This window comes from Rhinolophus hipposideros (genome assembly GCF_964194185.1).
Source record: "Rhinolophus hipposideros genome assembly, chromosome: 5".
NCBI lineage: Eukaryota > Metazoa > Chordata > Mammalia > Chiroptera > Rhinolophidae > Rhinolophus > Rhinolophus hipposideros.
Window position 1 is genome coordinate 69,029,234 of NC_138051.1, and position 18,571 is coordinate 69,047,804.

The window sequence follows — 18,571 nt, forward strand, 5'->3', positions numbered from 1 at the left end:
TCCACGTGTGTGTGTGTTTGTGTGTGTGACAGGTGGTAGGGGTGGGGCTGGCAAGACTGGTTCTGGGTGTACCTGGAGGTTAAATTTCTTTCCTCTATATATACACTGGCTGCATGAATTGTGGTCTTGGTCTGTTGTCTCTGAAAAGCAACTCAGTGTCTAATTAAACAGAATAGGACAATTTTGAGCTGGCTCTGCTTTTACACTAGGAATCATTTTTGGCATTTACCCTGCTTGGTATCTCTGAGCTTCCTGGATCTGTTGTTTGGTGTCTGTTAATAATTTTGGAAAACTCTCAGCCATTATTTCTTCAACTATTTCTTATGTTTCTCTCTCTCTCTCTCTCTCTCTCTCTCTCTCTCTCTCTCTCTCTCTCTCTCTGTCTCTCTCTCTCTCCCTTTCCCTTTTTTGGTTTTCTCACTACAGTTAGGCTACATCTTTTGTAATTGTTCCACAGTTCTTGGATATTCTGTTGCATCTTCTTTATTAAGCTTTTTCTTTGCATTTCAGTTTTGGAAGTTTGTATTGACACATCTTCAAGACCATTTATTCTTTCCTCAGCTGTATCCTGTCTACTGATGAGCCCATCGAAAGCATTCTACATTTCTGTCACATTGTTTTTCATTTCTAGCATTTTCTTTTAATTCTTCCTTAGAGTTTTCATACGTCTGCTTACATTACCCATCTGTTCTTACATGTAGTTCACTTTTTGCATTAGAGCCTTTAGCATATCAATCATTGTTATTTTAAATTCCTGGTCTGGTAATTCCAAAATCTCTGCCATATTAAGTCTGGTTCTGATGTTTGATTTATCTTTTCAAATGGTTATATTTTGCTTCTTAGCATGTCTTGTAATTTTCTCTTTTTTTTTCTTTTTTAGTTGTTGTTGAAAGCCAGACATACTGTATTAGGGAAAAGGCACTTAATAGGCCTTTACTATGAAGTTTTATGTTTATCTGGCTAAGAATTAGTCTGTGTTATTATTTGCTATAGCTGTGGTGTCTGAGGCTAAAATTTACTCTAGTGTCCTTGTTTTTGTTTCTCTTGTTGTCTTTGAATGTTCCTAGTGACTCTTTAAATGGGGTCTGAGACTTGCAGTTCTTTTTGCTATAATCCTGTTATTACACAGGAACCCTACTGTTGTGGTGTTATGGTAAGATGAGGGAGAAGGGAAAGCATTCTAGTCCTACGATTAGGTTTTAGCCTTTTAGTGAGCCTGAGTCTGTGCCTTCTCCCATGTTGAAGGCTAGAGTTGGGTGTTTCCCTTCCCCAAGGTTTGTTAGGCTTTGGTAAAATAGTTTTCCTTGAGAGCTGACCGGATGAAGAACAGAGAACTCTGGGACTATTTTTAAAAGGTTAGTTCCCCCCCACACCCGACTCCAAAAAAAGCAAGAGGTTTTTCTTGTGAGAATCTGTTAGGGCTCCTAAAGGTAAAACTCAGGAAAGTTGTGAGGCCCCTCTGAGGCTGAGCCCCCTTGGAGTTTTTCAACTCTCAAGCTGGTCTACACAGAGCCTCCAGCAATTCCTCAATTACAGTGTAAAGTGTTTCTACTGATATTGGCTCCAACTGTGATGCTGGCTTCAGGTGCTGACTTCTGCTCCTGGTAAACTGTGATCCTCTGATAAGCTGTTATTCTCTATAACCATTGGTGTCTTCAGTTTTCACAATAGCAGTTCCCTGAAATCACAATTCTCTGATGGATCTAAGAAGAGTTGTTGCTTTTCAGTTTGTTCAGCTTTCTTTTCTTATTGTGAAAATGGGAGCTTCCAATGTCTTTCATGTTGGACCAGAAACTGAAAATCCCTTGATATTCCTTTGTAAATTTATGCTTAAAATGTCTATCATAATTAAAATGTGCTAGTGTTAAATTTTCGGTCTATTCTTATTCTCAATAAACTCAAACAAATATACATGTTTATTTTCTGTTGTCATCCTTGAAAGAAAAACAAGGAATTTTTAATGTTTATTGACTTCTAAGCACTTTCCTTCCAAATGATATACTTTTTGTTGTTCTTGTAATAGAATAGGTTAGGGGTGGGGTGGGGGGTGGAAACTGAGGGTAATAAGCCAAGAATCACTTATTGACCACAAATTAAGTCTACTAACATAGTTTGATACATTCTAAATTATCTGAATCTGATGTTTCACTCTTTAAAAGTCTCAATGCTCCATATTATTTAGTAGTAATCCAAATTTCAAGTTTAACTTGTCTCCTCCTGAATCACTGCCCAACTTCCTACTAAATATGGGTCAAGAGTCAACTGAGTCATTTGAAAATAATCTTTCAGTTTATCTAGAAAGTTCTGCAAAGTAATTTGGAATAAAATTTGAACACTTACAAACATTACAAAGTGATTGAACAAAGCCATTCATTAAGGTTTATTTTACATTGTAACAGCCTAAGTGCATTTATTAATAGATGGTTTTAAAGAAGATGATGGGATAAAATTTTATGCCACAGAAAATTTTGCCTTTTATTTAACATTCTGTAATTTAATAGGATTGATTAAATTAGAGAATATTATTTGGCTCCTCTGTAATTATCTTAAAACAAATTAGTTAAATATTACTGCTTTCCACGTTCATATAGGTATGTGTATATATGAAGGTGTGAAAATTAAGTTCGTGAACGCATCCTAGAAAAAGTGCTACATACCTCATTGCTGAATATCACAACTGTTACCTTCGAAGTCCTCCCCTTGGGAAGCTATGCACTGATGCCAGCACCTAGTCCACATTACAAAGCAATTTTGGAACTCTTTTTCTGGAACGGCCATCAGAGCTGTTGTTGTATTACCTTTGATGTCCTGAATGTCATCAAAATGTCTTCCTTTCAGTATTTCCCTTATCTTCAGGGAAAGAAAGAAGTCATTGGGGGCCAGATCAGGCAAGCAGGGAGGGTGTTCCAATACAGTTATTTGTTTACTGGCTAAAAATTCCCTCACAGACAGTGCCGTGTGAGCTGGTGCATTGTCGTGATGCAACAGCCATGGATTATTGGTGAAAAGTTCACGTCCTCTAACTTTTTCACGCAGCCTTTTCAGCACTTCCAAATAGTCAACTTGGTTAACTGTTTGTCCAGTTGGTACAAATTCATAACGAATAATCCCGCTGACATCAAAAAAGGTTAGCAACGTCATTGCGACAAGTTCGTGAACTTAATTGTCAGACCCCCTAGATTTTTAAAAAACAAGTAACATGCAGATCTTGAACCATTATCTTTGTGGGTCTACCGACCAGTTAAAGAGGTGCTATGTGAATTGATAGCTGTCGTATGGGAATTTAATGCTGCTATGTAGACCATTGTTTTTACACAGCAATAGAATTGAAATCCACTAAATATCCACATTAATTAACAGACAAACCAAAGCTGGATTGCAACAATATAACTAAAAGGGCAAAGGTGAGAAATAATCTAGTGTAAAGTGGATACATATATATATATATATATGCAGTACTTCTTTACTGATTCAAAATACATTTTTTTTTTTTTTACATTTAAAAGACTGACCGTCTTGAAATGTATGCTTCCAAAGCCAAAAAGTGATTAAGTCGCATTGGGTAGCTTGCAAAGTCCCGTTAGCAAACAGGGAGTACTGGCGGCCACCTTATCCAGCTAGCTTGGGTTCCGAGGTCCCCTGCCCAGGTCCCGTCCACACAGTGAACTCAATTCCAGGTGATAAGTCTCAAATGAAGGGTCCTCTTCCTTTTTTTTTTCCGAATCCCTGTAAGACGGTGTGTTTTTAATTGGGGGCGGGGGGTTGCTCTTTTAAAAGCAAAGAGAAACGTCTACCTAAAGCCATTTTTCTTGCTCTCCCAGAAATTCAGCGTGATGCCCTTTCGTTAAAGCCCCTTACACCGATTTGTACATGCTTAATGTAACTTCAAACTTGAAGATTTGACTACTTCCTGTGAGAGGTTTACAGCACGAGAGGTTTGTTTTTTATCGGCGTGCGCTCAGGGATCGAACTTCATCACAGGGAAGCAGTGGACGAGGAGAGCACCTTTGTGTTTTCTACGGCGAAGAGCGCGGTCGGCGACACGGTCCGCGGGTAGGTAACCTGACGAGAAAGACCCCATTGGAACACATCTGAGCAAAGGGACCCAAACGTTTGCAGCCACGACCTGAAAAGTCTGCTTTTTGGAACTGGGACTCAGGAGAGCTGGCGGCGACCCTGCACAGCACAACCGCGGAGGAGAAAGAGAGCGGGAGACCTGCAGCCACGAGCAGGAAATATGATGCAGGCTTGGGACCCACAAACCGAAATTTCTTCTCAGCAGCGCCTCCCAAAGCCAGCCTTCCCTAGGAGACGGCGCCAGGTCCCCGAACTCAGGCTGGCCGCACCCCAGCGCCTTTCTTTTTCCTCCTCAGCTGCACACACACGAGCACGTGAGCGCGGCAGCGCGTCTCAGCTGTGCCTCAGCTGACCGTCTCCTGATTGGCTGAGACAGACGTGGGCCGGGGTGGGGACTGGCCGCCTGCGTCGCTCGCCATTGGCTTTCGGGGAACCCGCCTCCCCCTCAGGTGAGGCGGGCTTGCGGGAGCGCGCCGCCGACACTTCTGCCCGCCCCCCCGCGCGCCCCCGAGCGCGCCTCCGCCCTTGCCCGCCCCCTGTCGCTGCCTCAGCTCCTCTGTGCACAGAGCCGACTCGTCTGAGGGGACGCGAGGATTGCCCTCGCCGCCGCTTCGGCCAGTGCTCGGACCAGGCCCTGACCAGCAGCCCGAGGGGAGGCTCTTCTGAGCCGAGCCTAGAGTCCGGCGATTGCCGCCTGCTGCTCCTGCCCCTGGGCTCACGAGGGGTTTCCCGCCTCGCACCTCTGGACGTGCCTCTCCTTCTCTCCCCGCGTGAGGAGGGAGCCAGCGCTTAGGCCGGAGCGAGCCTGGGGGCCGCCGGCCGGGAAGGCATCGCGGGGACCGATTCGCCATGGAGGGCGCCGGCGGCGCGAACGACAAGAAAAAGTGAGCCCTTGTCCTCCGCGGGCCGCGTTCTCCGCGGCGCCCCTGCCCGCCCTCCGCTCCGGGCTCGCGGGCCGGCCTCGTCGTTCTGGGGGGGCCGCCTTTTTGTTTCTGCCTCTTCTCTCCTCCCCTCTTTTTCCTCCAACCTCGCGGGCCGGGCTCCCCCTCTGTCCACGTCGCCATCTTGTCGTGGGGGGCGGGAGGCGCATTGCAAGTGCTTTCAGGGGCCGGGGGCTGGGCCCTGCTCGCCGTCCCTTGCAGGCGGCCGGGGCCTCGCACCGCCTCCCTGTCTGCGTGGAAAAGCCCGCTTGCCCTGGGCCCCCGTTCGGGTGGACTTCCCCGAGCCAGAAAAGCCCGGGGGGGGAATGAACCGCAGCTCGGTCGCCGCCGTTTGCACCCGAGCTTCCGCGCCTTCCCGCCCCCATCCTTTCCCGTTCCAGGGAGAACGCGGCCCCGGGGCCGACCCTGCGCGCGGGTCCCGGCTTCCCGATGGGCTCGGGGTCCTGCGTTCCCGGCCGTGGCCCGCGTGGTGGAAAGCGATCCTGCCCTGCGGTTGTGCGGCCGTGGGGGTGTCTCTCCCTTTGTGCGTTAGGGGTTTGTCGCGGTGGCCTGCAGATGCTAACTTTTTAGTTTGCACGTGCAGGTTTTGTTTTGTGTTTTGATCGCCGTGAAAAACTTCCCGAGTCTGAGAGTGGAGTAACGGGCATGTAGAGAAACGGCAACATTTTAAAGAGAGCACCAGAATTGGATACTTGTGTGTATATCACCTGCCAAGGAGCCCAGACATTACCAATGAATATATGCCTCATTCATTCTTGAAAGTATTTTAGTGAAAATGTAGCGCTTGGCTAAATTTAGGCCAACATTTTTAATGAGATTGGGAAAAAAAAGGTGTGCGATTAGAGCAAATGATGTACATAACTAAAAAGTTGCAAAAATTTGTAGAACTGTCGCGTTTTCCTGACATTGAAGTATATTAAAGGAAAGCCTTCCGAGTGCATCTGAAGTAAATAATCATTGTTAGAATTTAATGCAAGTTTTTAGAGCACCTTGAAGTTTGAGTCTAAGTGGTATATTACAGGATTGTTAGTTGAAACAGTGGGATTCAATGACCCCCCCGCCCCCCCCCCCCACAATTTGGTACACTGGTATTTTAACCTTTGAGAAAATCATTTTAAGGAATTGAAGATTTATAATAAAGAGTTGTGGTTAGTAGACCGGCTTTACTGTTAAGTCCTTCCACTCTTCTGGCAGAGATTAACTTCCCTAATCAGTGTCAGCAGAAGGTAAATTTGTTTATGTTCTTGCTGTTTTGTAGATGCCCTTTTGGTCCTTATTCAATGGAATGATACATTCTCAGTTTGGGACACCAGAGAAAGCACTCATAAAATTCAAAAAGCGACTAAACAGGCCTATACTTAAATTCTAAGAGTTCCCAAGAATAAATTACAATTAATTTTGCAGAAGTGATCACAATGCTTTTGATGAAAAGACGTGGGCTCTGTATTGTAAACCTAAGGCAGACTACCTCTGTGTAATGCCAGTTTTCTGTTATGATACGCTGAATCACACTTAATACTGGGCATTAAGTTATGCGCCAATCACTTCCTTTTTATATACAATACTGTACTCATTTCTCCTTTCCAATTCATGAGTTGAGAATATCAGAAGCAGTTTTGATACAAACAATTAGCTACTATGCATCACCCACAATTCTAAACGTTTTTGGATTTTTTTCCTCAGTCCCATGTGTTATTTTCAAAATTTTCTCTTTTGAAAATTTAGCAAATTTGGATCAGATGGATTCATATTTCTTAATATGGAGCTTTTTAAACCTGAAAGTTATGTTAAACGCGTAATAAATGGTGGCTACTCAACCATTTTAGGTACTGTTTGTTAAGGATGTCTGGTTTTTGCCCTTTTTAAACTAATTTTAAAAACCTTTTGAAAAGATAACTGAAAGATGGAGGGGCAGGGATTTTCTTATTACAATTTTTCCATTTTAAATGAGCCTCCAGAGTCCAGGTGGGGGAGACAAATTTGTTTCTTTAAAGAAGGTCTAGGAAACTCATAGCTGCAGGATTGGAAGAAATCAGATCAGAGGATGGGTATGGTTATAATAGATTTCACATAGGGCCTTTGATGTTGATTCCTTAGGGGTAGCCGGCTGGCTTTATTTAGTAGCACATTGATACAGATTTTTAGATTTCAAAGGAATGTCAAGAGGTTCATCGTTCAGTTTCAGGTTTCAGGCCAGACTTTCAAAACCATATAGTTATTGTATCATTAAAGTAAAATCTCTGAGAATGAAGTCCTTAACTTCCTTCTTTAATTTAGGTCATTAAAAGTCTAGAAGCCCTCTCATTTATTAGTAACTTTTTTCTTGTTACAATTTTGCTTTGATTTTCCACTTGTTGGAAGAAGAGTATGCCTGGTGGTTGAGCCAGACACCTCACCTCTAAGTTAGAATCCAGCCTTTTCACATTGTTAGCTTTGTGAACTTGGGCAAATTACTGAATGCTTCTGAGCCTATGTGTCCTGCTTTTGAAATGATGATAATAATAGCAGCCATATTAGTAGTTATTGTGAAGATTAAATGAGATTATGCCCAGTGCCTGATTTAGAAGTCTTGGTAACACTGTGTACTTGAAAATAGGCGTTACCTAGTAAAGTTCTAGTTTAAACTTCCACACACTTAAAAACTTTTTGCATGTCCTTTCAAATACTTCTTTGTTTTAGTTCCTCTTCTCCCCACCTCATACATCTTTTCTGTACCTCCTAAAAATGAAAAGACTAGCATTGGATCCGAATTTTAAAAGGGGTTCTTTCTGGTTAAAATAGTACATCCCTGGGTTATGTTGGCATCTAGCATCAATTCTTGAGCATCTAATATCTACTGTCTACTTTAGGCCTCCTTCTTCACAATTCCTTACTCCGTGTTTTCCTCCCCAAATAGGTTACTTTGAATTTACTCTGGACTTTAGAGACTAGAATCATAAACACATATACTAGCTATATAGTTCATTTCAGCAAGATACGTGCAAAGCACTGCAGACTTAGGACTGACATAACTTAAAACATGTTTTGTCTTGGTGCCATAGTTTAGACAATTTTATAAAGACAGAGGGTGCCTCAAAAAAATATACAGTTTAAGAAAGGAAAACTGTATTACAATTGTAATATGCAATATATACCGATTAACAAAAGATAAATACAAGTCACGTTAGACTTCTGCAATTACAAGAAGTGCTCAAAGTGGTTACCATCAGCGTCCAGACACTTCTGATTACGGCGAACTACTGCTTGAGCAATATTGACCAAAGTGTCCACTTGTGTACATTTTTTTGGCACCCCTGGTATTAATCTTTGCTAAACATGACCAGTTGATAAAGTATTTCCAGTAAAACCTATGAACCTACCTGGTGGAAGAACTGTCCTTTGCTTGTGAATTTCTCCAAAGTTCAGACTGTTGGTTTCCATTTCAAGGCAAGGCTTCAAACCTGTATTATTAGTCTAATTTTGTGGCTCAATTTGTTTTAAATCTATATTAGAGCACTCTTCCACATGTGTATGTTTAATGAACAATCATGTTGTTTTAGACTGATAAAGTGTGGTAGTTCATTCCTGTGGTCCACTATAAAGCATTTTGTGTAGTTTGGAGAATGTCCATCTTTCTACATGTTGACTTCCATTGTCTTTGCAGTGCTAATGGTGTTTAGGCTCAAGGTTAAGATTTTATGGTTATACTTTTTTGTTGTGTGTTAAGAATGGATGTAGGAAGCTGAGGGGATTAGTCTCTAGACTTATTTTTTTTTTCCCTGAAGAGTTTGTAATAATTTATTGTTCGGTGGTGAAATTGAAAGTTTATGCAAAGATGTTAAAGATTTGGGTTAGATTATTATGCTTGTTCATAGATGTGTCCTCTTAAAATTCAATTTTTAAAAATTTAGATATTTCTTAAGAAGGTTAAAATCTTATCTAAGATTGTTAACATGTCTGTTTCTTAACTAGGAGAAAATAATCTAAATTAAATGTGTTGGATTAGTTTTCTATTAAGAAGCAGATTTTAATTCATAAAAAGAACGTCATCTTTTTTCTTTTTTCAGTGTTGGGACTAATTATCCAGTTGATGGATTTTACATAGCCTTCTGCTACTTGTGTATGTGTTGTATATGTTTTCTGCTTAGAGGGTTAGAAAAAGAATTTGAAACTAGGAGAAGCCAATCTTATTGCTCAATATTTTTGGTCAAGTATGATGAGTATTTTCAAATTAGCTATAGGTCTTGGAATTTAAAAAATAATTGTATCCCTTTCTGTCTCTTGAAGTGTGCAAAATTAACTATTTTGTATGCGTATTGAGTTTTATATTAAAATTTCTGTTTTCTGCAATACAAATTAAACTCATATCTATTTGCCAGACATGACCCTTTTAGAAAAAATAATACGTAAAATCGAAATTTAATTGTGGTTAAAAAAAAAACCCATAAAATTTCCCATCTTAACCATTGTTTAGTGTATAGTTCAACAGTGTTAAGTATATTGACATTGATGTGTAACTAACCTTCAGAACTTTCTCATCTTGTAAAACTGAAACTATAACCATTGAACAACTACTCTCCACTTTACCCTCCTCCTACTCCCTGGCACCTATCATTCTGCTTTTTGTTCCTGTGAATTTGACTACTAAATACCTCTTATAGGTAGAATCATACAGTTTTTGTCACGGTTTTTTTTCCACTTATTAGCATAATGTCCTCAGGGTTCACTTGTATTGTGGCATGTGTGAGAATTTTCTTTTTAAGACTGAATGATAATTCAGTTATATACCACATTTTGTTTATCCATTCATCTTTCCATGGACACCTGTTGGCTAGTGTGAATAGCGCTGCTATGAACACTCGTTTGCAAACACCTCTTCAAGATCTTGATTTCAGTTATTTTAGCTATATTCCCCAGAAGTGGGATTGCTGGATTATATGGTAGATAACTCTATTTTTATTTATTTATTTATTTTTTAAGGTTTTATTGGGGAAGGGGAACAGGACTTTATTGGGGAACAGTGTGTGCTTCCAGGACTTTTTCCAAGTCAAGTTGTTATCCTTTCAGTCTTAGTTGTGGAGGGCACAGCTCAGCTCCAGGTCCAGTTGCCATTGCTAGTTGCGGAGAGCGCAGCCCACGATCCCTTGCTGGGACTCGAGGAGTTGAACCAGCAAGCTTGTGGTTGAGAGCCCACTGGCCCATGTGGGAATCGAACCGGCAGCCTTCGGAGTTAGGAGCGTGGAGCTCTAATCACCTGAGCCACCGGCCCAATTTTTTAAAGTTTTTAAGGAATCACCATACTGTTTTTCCTTAGTGGCGACACCATTTTACATATTCCCCAACAGTGCTCAAGTGTTCCTGTTTCTCTACTTCCTCCTCAACACTTTTTTTCCAGGATTTTTTGATAGTAGTCATCCTAGGGGATGTGTTGAAGTGATTGTGTTTTTAAGGGTTTGTTTGTTGATAATTAACCAAGTTAAAGCTAACCATAGAGAACAATTGCTAGTGGAAGCTCTATCACAAATGAATTAAGTACCTCTTAAATAAGAATTGTTTTCCTAGTGGCTTAGAAAGATTTGGTTTGCCAGTACGTGTTCAGAAAACTGCTTATTGTTTAAAATGTTCTGTACTTAATGTCAATAAAATCCCGTTTAATTAGTAACTTTGTTTTAAAAGATTTAAAACAATAATTGAAATGACCTATTTTTATAAGAAAACTGTCCCCAAGATGTTACCTTTTAGTTGTTCTGGTGATCTCAATGGTCATTTAATGAGTGTCTTCATTTTAAAATTTCACTTTGTTGTAATTATTAAACATAATTATTCAAAGTATAATTTTCAAAATGTGTTGTTTTATAAATGGGACAAAAATCTAATGATGGAACAAGCTGCAGTTCTTCATACAATTATTTTGAAAGTCATAATATGTTTAGACAACTTAAACGTGTTCACTAGTTATTGTTGCCGTTTTTGCTTATTAGTGACAACTCTCTCCCCTTTTCCTGATAGCTTGTGAGACTTTATTTTTTCAACTGAAAAATACTATGGTAAAATAAATGTAAGGTTTAAAGGTAGAAAGTTTATGTCTTTAAGAATTGGGATGTACATCTGTTCTTATAGCTCTTTTCTTGTCAATTCAGATGTTAAGTAAATTTCTTTAAAGTGACCCTCCTCCCCATTTTTCAGTTATAAAATAGAAACATGTTTCAATGGGCAAGATCACAAATAGACTGAATTTGAAACTTGTATGAAAGAGAATGCTGACACACAATGAGCTCTTAAGTATTTGAACAAACAAAGAAGCAATGAAAGAATAATTGAATGAACAAAGAGAAAGCAGAGAAAGATTTTAAGATTTTTTATTTTTTTTTTGGAAGTCATTATTTTCCCCTCTTCTATGTCTCACTTTTCATAGGAAGTTTTCTTACGCTGGGACTCCCTTGGCTACTTTAGAACTTTCTTGAGTCTTGAATTTTAATTTTTTGTCATTTAAAAAATATGTATAATGTTTATTAGAACCAGGCTAGTAAACATGTTTTGTTAGCAAATACAGCTGTGTAACACGTACTTGGCCTTGAAAGTAACTCAGTACCCTACTTTAAGGTAAGTTAAAAGTTAGTGCCTGCCAATTGTATATATTGAGAACACTGAGTAGAAAAGTTGACTAAAGAGGCATATGTATATGGCTGCAGAAAATCAGCTAGGTAAATGTGTAGAAGGTACCTTTTCCCTGTTTAATTTTTAGCAAACATTTCTTTAAACTTCCAAAAAGTTACCAGTTTGTACTCTAGCAGTATATGAGAAAGCCATTTTCTTGTACTTTATCATCAGTAAAATTTGTTTTTTAATTTGAAACGCTGGCAGTTTGCTAAGTGTATTAGGATTCTTTTTTATTTCAAGTGATGAAACACAACTCAAACTAGTGAAAGGGGGAAATAAGGCAGTTATTGGCTCACACAACCTACTTTTGATAGGTTAAGGGGCAATTAGATCCAGTCTCAAGTGATATCCTCAGAGTGTAATCCCTGACTTTCTCTTGAATGTTGCTTGTTTTATATGCCTTTGCTCTATTTGCATGTTGGCCCCATTCTGCCACTAACAGCCAATCTATACGGTATGAAAGATGGCCACTAATATTCCCATGCCTGCATCCATAGTTTGTGATAAAAAAAAAATAGAAACTTCCTCTCTTCTAGCATTCATATATCAGTTTCTTGGATGAATGCCAGTTTGCTCTGCTTGGACTATTCATTTTTAACTATGTCATTGGGGTTGATTCGCTGATTACATGAGTCAAATGTCTTATTGTAGAATATTTGACTAACTTGATGTAGATGACTAATTATCTCCTTATACAGTACTCTTGAACAATGCCGGTACTGTAATGAATGGGCTATAGGTTTTTGTTGCAAATCACCTGAATTCATAGTCTACAGTTTTCTACCAAGCATAGTCATTCTGCAACTGTTCTTGCTCTGCCTTTTGGGAAGCTTGGAGTCTCTTCTATTATGGGTTAGAGGTTTTATTTAATTTCCTTAAGGAAGAGGTGATAATAACTAATAGCTAAGAGTTTAGGCTCTAGAGATTGGCTGCTTGCGTTGCCATTTACTAACTGTGATTGCACAAGTTGCCTTACCTCTTTTTAGCTTCTCACTTTCTTCATCTGTAAATGAGGATAAGAATAATTGCCTTATATGATTGTTGTGAGGATAAAAGTGATATTAATCCATGTGAAACACTCAGAACAATTCTTTTCACAAAGGACTTAATGAACTAGAAACTATTATTATATTCACATTATTGTAATATTTATTACGTTGTGTTCAGAAGAGTTTCACTCCCTTGAAGTCTCAAGATATTGTTTAGAATCATTCGGGCCTTCTTTGGTACATTCTGACAAAAGCTGATGTCCTTTGGTCCAAACTGCCAGTGAACTTATAATAGAAATACAATAGTGAGTGCTATTTTTCCTCTACATTGGTATCCTCCCCCATGAATATCTGGCCTTGCATATTAAATAAATTTTTTTGTACATACATGTTATTCTAAAATAACCATTTCCATATTGATAATAGTAACAAGAAATATATTCGCAAGGGTATTTATTTGGCTGTTACAGTTGGCAAGTTAAGAAATCCTACTTTTCCATGCTCTTTTGGTATCAATAATTCAGTAAATGTATTTTAACCTGTTGGTAGAGGAGAATTGGAAATTGCCTACCTTTACAGATAACATAGCTAAAATGTTTAAGTGGGTAATATATCAAACCAGTAGTCAAAGCCTTCACTGAATGCAGGAATGGGTATTTTCTTGGATAACGTGAACAAGTTGATTTATTTCAGTGGTTCAAAAATTTTTTTCAATCCTAAACCACAACTTTAGCACCTAACTACTCTGGCCTATAAGAGATTATTGTGCACTCATTTATTCAACAGATATTTCTGCATCCAATTTTTCAAGCAAAATTGAATTGTTGATGGCTTGGGTCACAGTTGAGTATTCAATTTTTGGTGTTAATCGATTCACCCGTAACATTCCATTGTTTATTTTTTAGTATAGTGTGGTTTCAAGTTTGAGGTTCTTTCAAAGTTTTAACATTAGGATTTAAGTTTTGTTACTTTAATATAAACCATCACAGGAGCATCTTTAGTACAGGCTGGTACTCAGGGACAGTGATTCTCATCCCGTTGATGTTTATGGTATTCGTAAAGAGATTAAAGGGTGATTTTTTTTTTTAATTGTTTCAGAGACTTGAAAAAAAACATCCCACGGTTATCACATTTTTCATTTGGTCATCTTTGAAGCCTAATCATGATCGTATATGTTTGAGGCAAAGTTATTGGTTTTTATTAAGCACACACTTTATTACTGGCTTGTCCTTGAGTTGTACCTCTAGCTTCTTGTTTCCAGCGATTGTGCCTTACGGAGTATTGCGCAACCCACTCAGTTCATTGTTCTATTTGACAAACAGTTGTCATAGCATGCATGTGTAGTTGCAACTAAAAATAAGTTTTTCTTATTCAAAATTTACTGGCTAACCTATTAAATCTCTGCTTTAAGACCTGCTAATGGTTCTCACATTTGTGTGGCTTAAGAATCACCTGGGTGTTGGTTAACATAAAGATTACCAGAGATTCCCAGAAACTCCAGAGATTCTGACTTGGTCATTTTCAGATGGGACTCAGGAGTCTGTAAATTTTACAAGTACCCATAGATGAAACACAAACCTTAAACAGCTGAGTGCTCATCAGAATCATCTGTGAAACTGGTTTTTTTAAAGAGACATTCTAACCTTGCAATTTGCCTTTCCAGGACTGGGATCTAGGCATGTATACGGTGGGGGTGGGGGGGAGTTCCATTGGTGACTGTGGTGTTTACCATAGGTCAGCTATTGACTAATCTAGTCTAAATCCTTAGTGTGTTTTATATTTGCTGAGTTCTAAGTATGTGGTAATATAAATGTCTTAGAGGTTGGATATATTTCCTGTATTTGTAAAGCATTTGGGCAGAATTTTAAAAACACAAGTATTTAATCATTTTTGAGTGTTGATGAACAATCTTTTGCTTTTCTGGGCAATGTTGAAGGACACATAAAGAAGTATTTTCTTAGAGAGGTTCAAAGTGTTCTTTAGACCAGTGTCACTGAATGGGAAACTGTGGGGTTAAAGCCCAGTCAGTAATCTGTGTTTTAAGAATCCCTCTAAGTGATTGTGATTGTATCTTGCTGGTTTTATCTGTACATTTATAAATTATGTCTACGTGTGTATATGCATACATACACATTTATGTATGTATATACGTGCATTACACATAAATGGATGTATTCTCAAATCTTACTGTACAAACTACTCTTTTCACATAATACTATAGTGTAACATCTCCTATAAGCACTGATTAATTTTTGTAGACTTTGCTTTGTCTCCTGAAATTTTATGTTACTTGGTTTTATGGAAAGATTATTCATGTGCCAATGTTTTGTCAGTTAGGGATTGACCCTGGTACTACTATTGAATAAAGACAAGAAATGTAAAGATATGTTTGTCCTAGAATGTAGCTCCATGAGGGTAGGAACTTGATTTGTTTAGTTTATTGCACTGTGCCTCATGCTGAGAACATACGAGATGATCATAGGAGATGATCGAGAAATATTTGTTGAATGAATAAATGACATTCTCTAACATGAGTATACTAAAGTTTCATATTTAAACTTATCGATGATGATTAGAACTCAAGATATTTTTCTGGAGGAAACAATTAGAAATAATAGATAGGTAGCTGTCCTGTCAACGTAATTTATATTTAACGTGAAGTGTCATATTTTTGCTGTTCTTTCCATTAAGTAGGTTTTTTTTAATTAAACTTTATCTGTTTGAAGTATTCTGGTTTTTCAGCAGCTATCAGATGGAAAAATATAAAAATCCTATTAATAATAAAATGCTTCTAACAATAAATAATAAAAATACTTATCTAAGAGTAACCCCCCCTCGGGGGGGGGAGCTACTAGGATTAGAAATCAAGTTAATGAAAGCTTTAATGTCTTAATGAAAAAAACAAAATGAGTCAGTTCTCATGTTTCCAGCTGAACACATATTTATAAAGGTGGTAAAGGTGTTGGTTGTAAATTGGTTAACAACATTAACTATAGCTCAGGTATTTTTCCTGACCACATTAACTTAGGACAACAGTAAGAGATTATACGGTAGATTGCAGTGATAAGGGAAATAATCTTAAACCTTGAGCCTCTTTTCAGCAAATTGGTAATTTTATGTTCTCCACTCTATCCCTGTGCCTCTAAATCTCTTTCAATAACTTCTTTTTCACTTTGACTTACTTCTTCATTACTTATATTTGAAAGTGCTTATCCAGATTATCACAGTAATCCAGATAGTATGCCTTGTTTGTACTACTGACATTGTTATGCTGTTTAATTATGATTGTAATCTATAGGATCACAACAGCACTGATGAAGCACATTCAGGGATCCCAAAAAGAATGTTGAAAGGACAATCTTCAAAGCGTTGAAGTCAAGGTCAAATAGCAGATTTGGGCCAAATACTAAAACCAAGTAGAATTTACATCCCTTCTAAGAACTCAGAGATTAATGAAACAGTTTCCTGCCTCCAAGAAGCTTTAAGTATTGTAGAGAAGATAAAACATAGCAAAGTATTACCAGTGGTCATATCTGGAGAAGAAGAGCAATTTGTTTGGGAAGACAAAACAGAGACAAAGTTGAAGCTTGGAAGTGTCTCCCATAAATTTACCAGGTCACGTATTCAGAAGGTTACACCAGGCAGAGAGAGTGGAGTGAGTGAGCCAGAAGGAATGAAATATTGTCCTTTGATTAACTGCACTGTGGCTGAACAATGTGGGAAACGGTGAGGATGAAGAGATGAGCAGGGAACTAGGTAAGGGCGGGTTTCCTTTGAAAATCATTATACTTTGTCGTGTGCACATTTGATGGGGTTGTAAGCAGAACCTAATGATCAAATTCTTATTTTGAAAGGATCATTATGTTAGTAATTTGAGGGAGAAATTAAAAGAGAAGTGAGAGACTAGTTCAGTCCATGGTTCCCAAATCTCACTGTATACGTATCTTGGGAGTTTTTAAAAACCTAGATTTTTGGGCCGGGTTTCAGATCTACTGAATCAGCATTTACAAAGGAGGCGCCCAGAAGTTTGAAATGTTGAATGTCCACAGGTAATTATGGTGCAACTAGACTGATATTTGGGAATGTAGCTTTAGATTACTATTTCAATAGACTAAGTGGGAGGCTTTCTAACCTCCATGAGAGCTGTTTTGCTTATCAGTGTATTCTTAGTACCTAGCACAGTCCATGGTACTTGATTGATAGGTGCTCAATATATATTTACCGAATGAATATTTCTTGAATGAAGAAGGTTATTCCGAGGTTCAAGGGGGCCACTTCCCATCTTGTGTTTTGTTTTTTTCTAGAGTTGTTATGATCGTTAAATGAGCTAATACATGACAGCACTTAGCACAATACCTGGCACATGGTAAGTGCTCAATAAATGTTAGAAGGAAATATTCTCTTCATCTTTTCTCTCATGGTACTTTGTGTAGTTAAGTTTCTTGGCTATGGCTTATGCCTAGCTAGATCTCCTTAAGTGAGTATGCAGATTGCTTTTACTTTGGGGGTCCAGATTTGAGCAAGTAAAACGCCAACAATAGTGACTAAGATGTTCAAATAGTTTCTCATACAAATTAAACACAGTTTAGTGGGAGTACATGAGGGAGGTTGAATTACTGTCCCCTGATTCTCTCCCTTTGGGCTTGCCAGTAGCTTTGCTTTGAAGAACTGGTGGACAGTGGGACAGAGAGCATTGCCATTGTAGGTGCCTTTCAATTAGGATTTTGGATTTACTGGCTGACTCCAGGAAAGAACCTGGCCACGAGTCTCTCCAAATAGCTTAGGGTCAAAACTTAAATTTAAAGCCAACCCCTATACTTGTGTGTCTTTGGAGATGTGAAGTAAACACATTTTGAACTTTATAATAATGGCCTGGAGTTATTAATACTTACTTTGGTAGTTAGAATGAGTTTCTGAGAGGCAGCATAGTCTTCTTAATAGCATGATTTATAGAACCAGACTGCTTTAGTTTGAATATAGGCTCTACAATTTATTAATTGTGTAATCTTGGGTAAGCTGTTTAACCAGGTTCCTTATCTGTAACGTGGTTATGATAATAAAGATTTAAAAAGTTACAGGATGAGAAATGTTTAGAATACCACTGTGTATATGCTAAGTACCATGTACAGATGTTTGGATTTAAAGCTGCAGGCCAAAATGCCAACTAAGGATCATGAAAATTTCCTTGGAATTTCTTCTGGCCTGAGACTTTAAGAAGCGCAGGGCAGTTTAAGCAGCGGGATACAATTTTTACCTGTCAGCTTGGCAAAAATTTAAAAGATATAAAAGATCCATAATATATATTACTGCAGAGTACATGGGGAAATGGATACCTTCATGGATTGGCCGAGACAAAAATGGGTACAGACCTTTTTGGAAAGGAAAATTTAAATGTCATGTGGTTTATTTAGATCATAGAATTTTGCTTTACAATGTCTATCCTGTAGAAATACTGACACAAGACGTGCAAACCAACAACTTGTACCTTCTTGGGCCAGAAAGAGTTAAAATCACCAATAGAGTTGAGAGATTATTATTTTTTTTTTTTAAGATTTTTTTTTATTGGGGAAGGGGAACAGGACTCCACTGGGGTACTTCCGGGACCCTTTCCAAGTCCAGTTGTCCTTTGGATCTTAGTTGTGGAGGACGCAGCTCAGCTGTTCGTTGCAGGGGGCGCAGCCCACCATCCCTTGTGGGAGTCGAACCAGCAACCTATGGTTGAGAGCCCGCATTCCAGCTGAGCCATCTGGCCACCTGAGAGTTCTGTGGCAGCTCATTGACTTCATTCTAGTTGCGGAGGGTGCAGCTCACTGGCCCATCTGGGAATCAAACCCTCAGCCCCATTGCCCAGAGTTTGTGCTCCAACCAACTGAACCACCCGTCTACCCGAGAGATTTTTAAAATTTATGTTTTAACTTCATTACA

At 38.8% G+C, this 18,571-nt stretch overlaps 1 protein-coding gene across 2 annotated transcripts in view; it reads left to right on the plus strand.

The window, feature by feature from the left end:
* Positions 1-3,956: 3,956 nt before the first annotated feature.
* The window catches only part of HIF1A (hypoxia inducible factor 1 subunit alpha), a 41,955-nt gene continuing 27,340 nt past the window's right edge, over positions 3,957-18,571 (plus strand). The window contains exons 1-3 of one of the 2 annotated variants that reach the window (XM_081047918.1): positions 4,633-4,961; positions 15,945-16,402; positions 16,951-17,012. In XM_081047918.1, the coding sequence (XP_080904044.1) occupies positions 16,981-17,012 (32 nt within the window). In that variant the 5' untranslated portion in view covers positions 4,633-4,961; positions 15,945-16,402; positions 16,951-16,980. Of the gene's footprint in view, positions 4,962-15,944; positions 16,403-16,950; positions 17,013-18,571 lie in introns of both variants that reach the window. The other variant, XM_081047917.1, reaches the window with a different exon arrangement.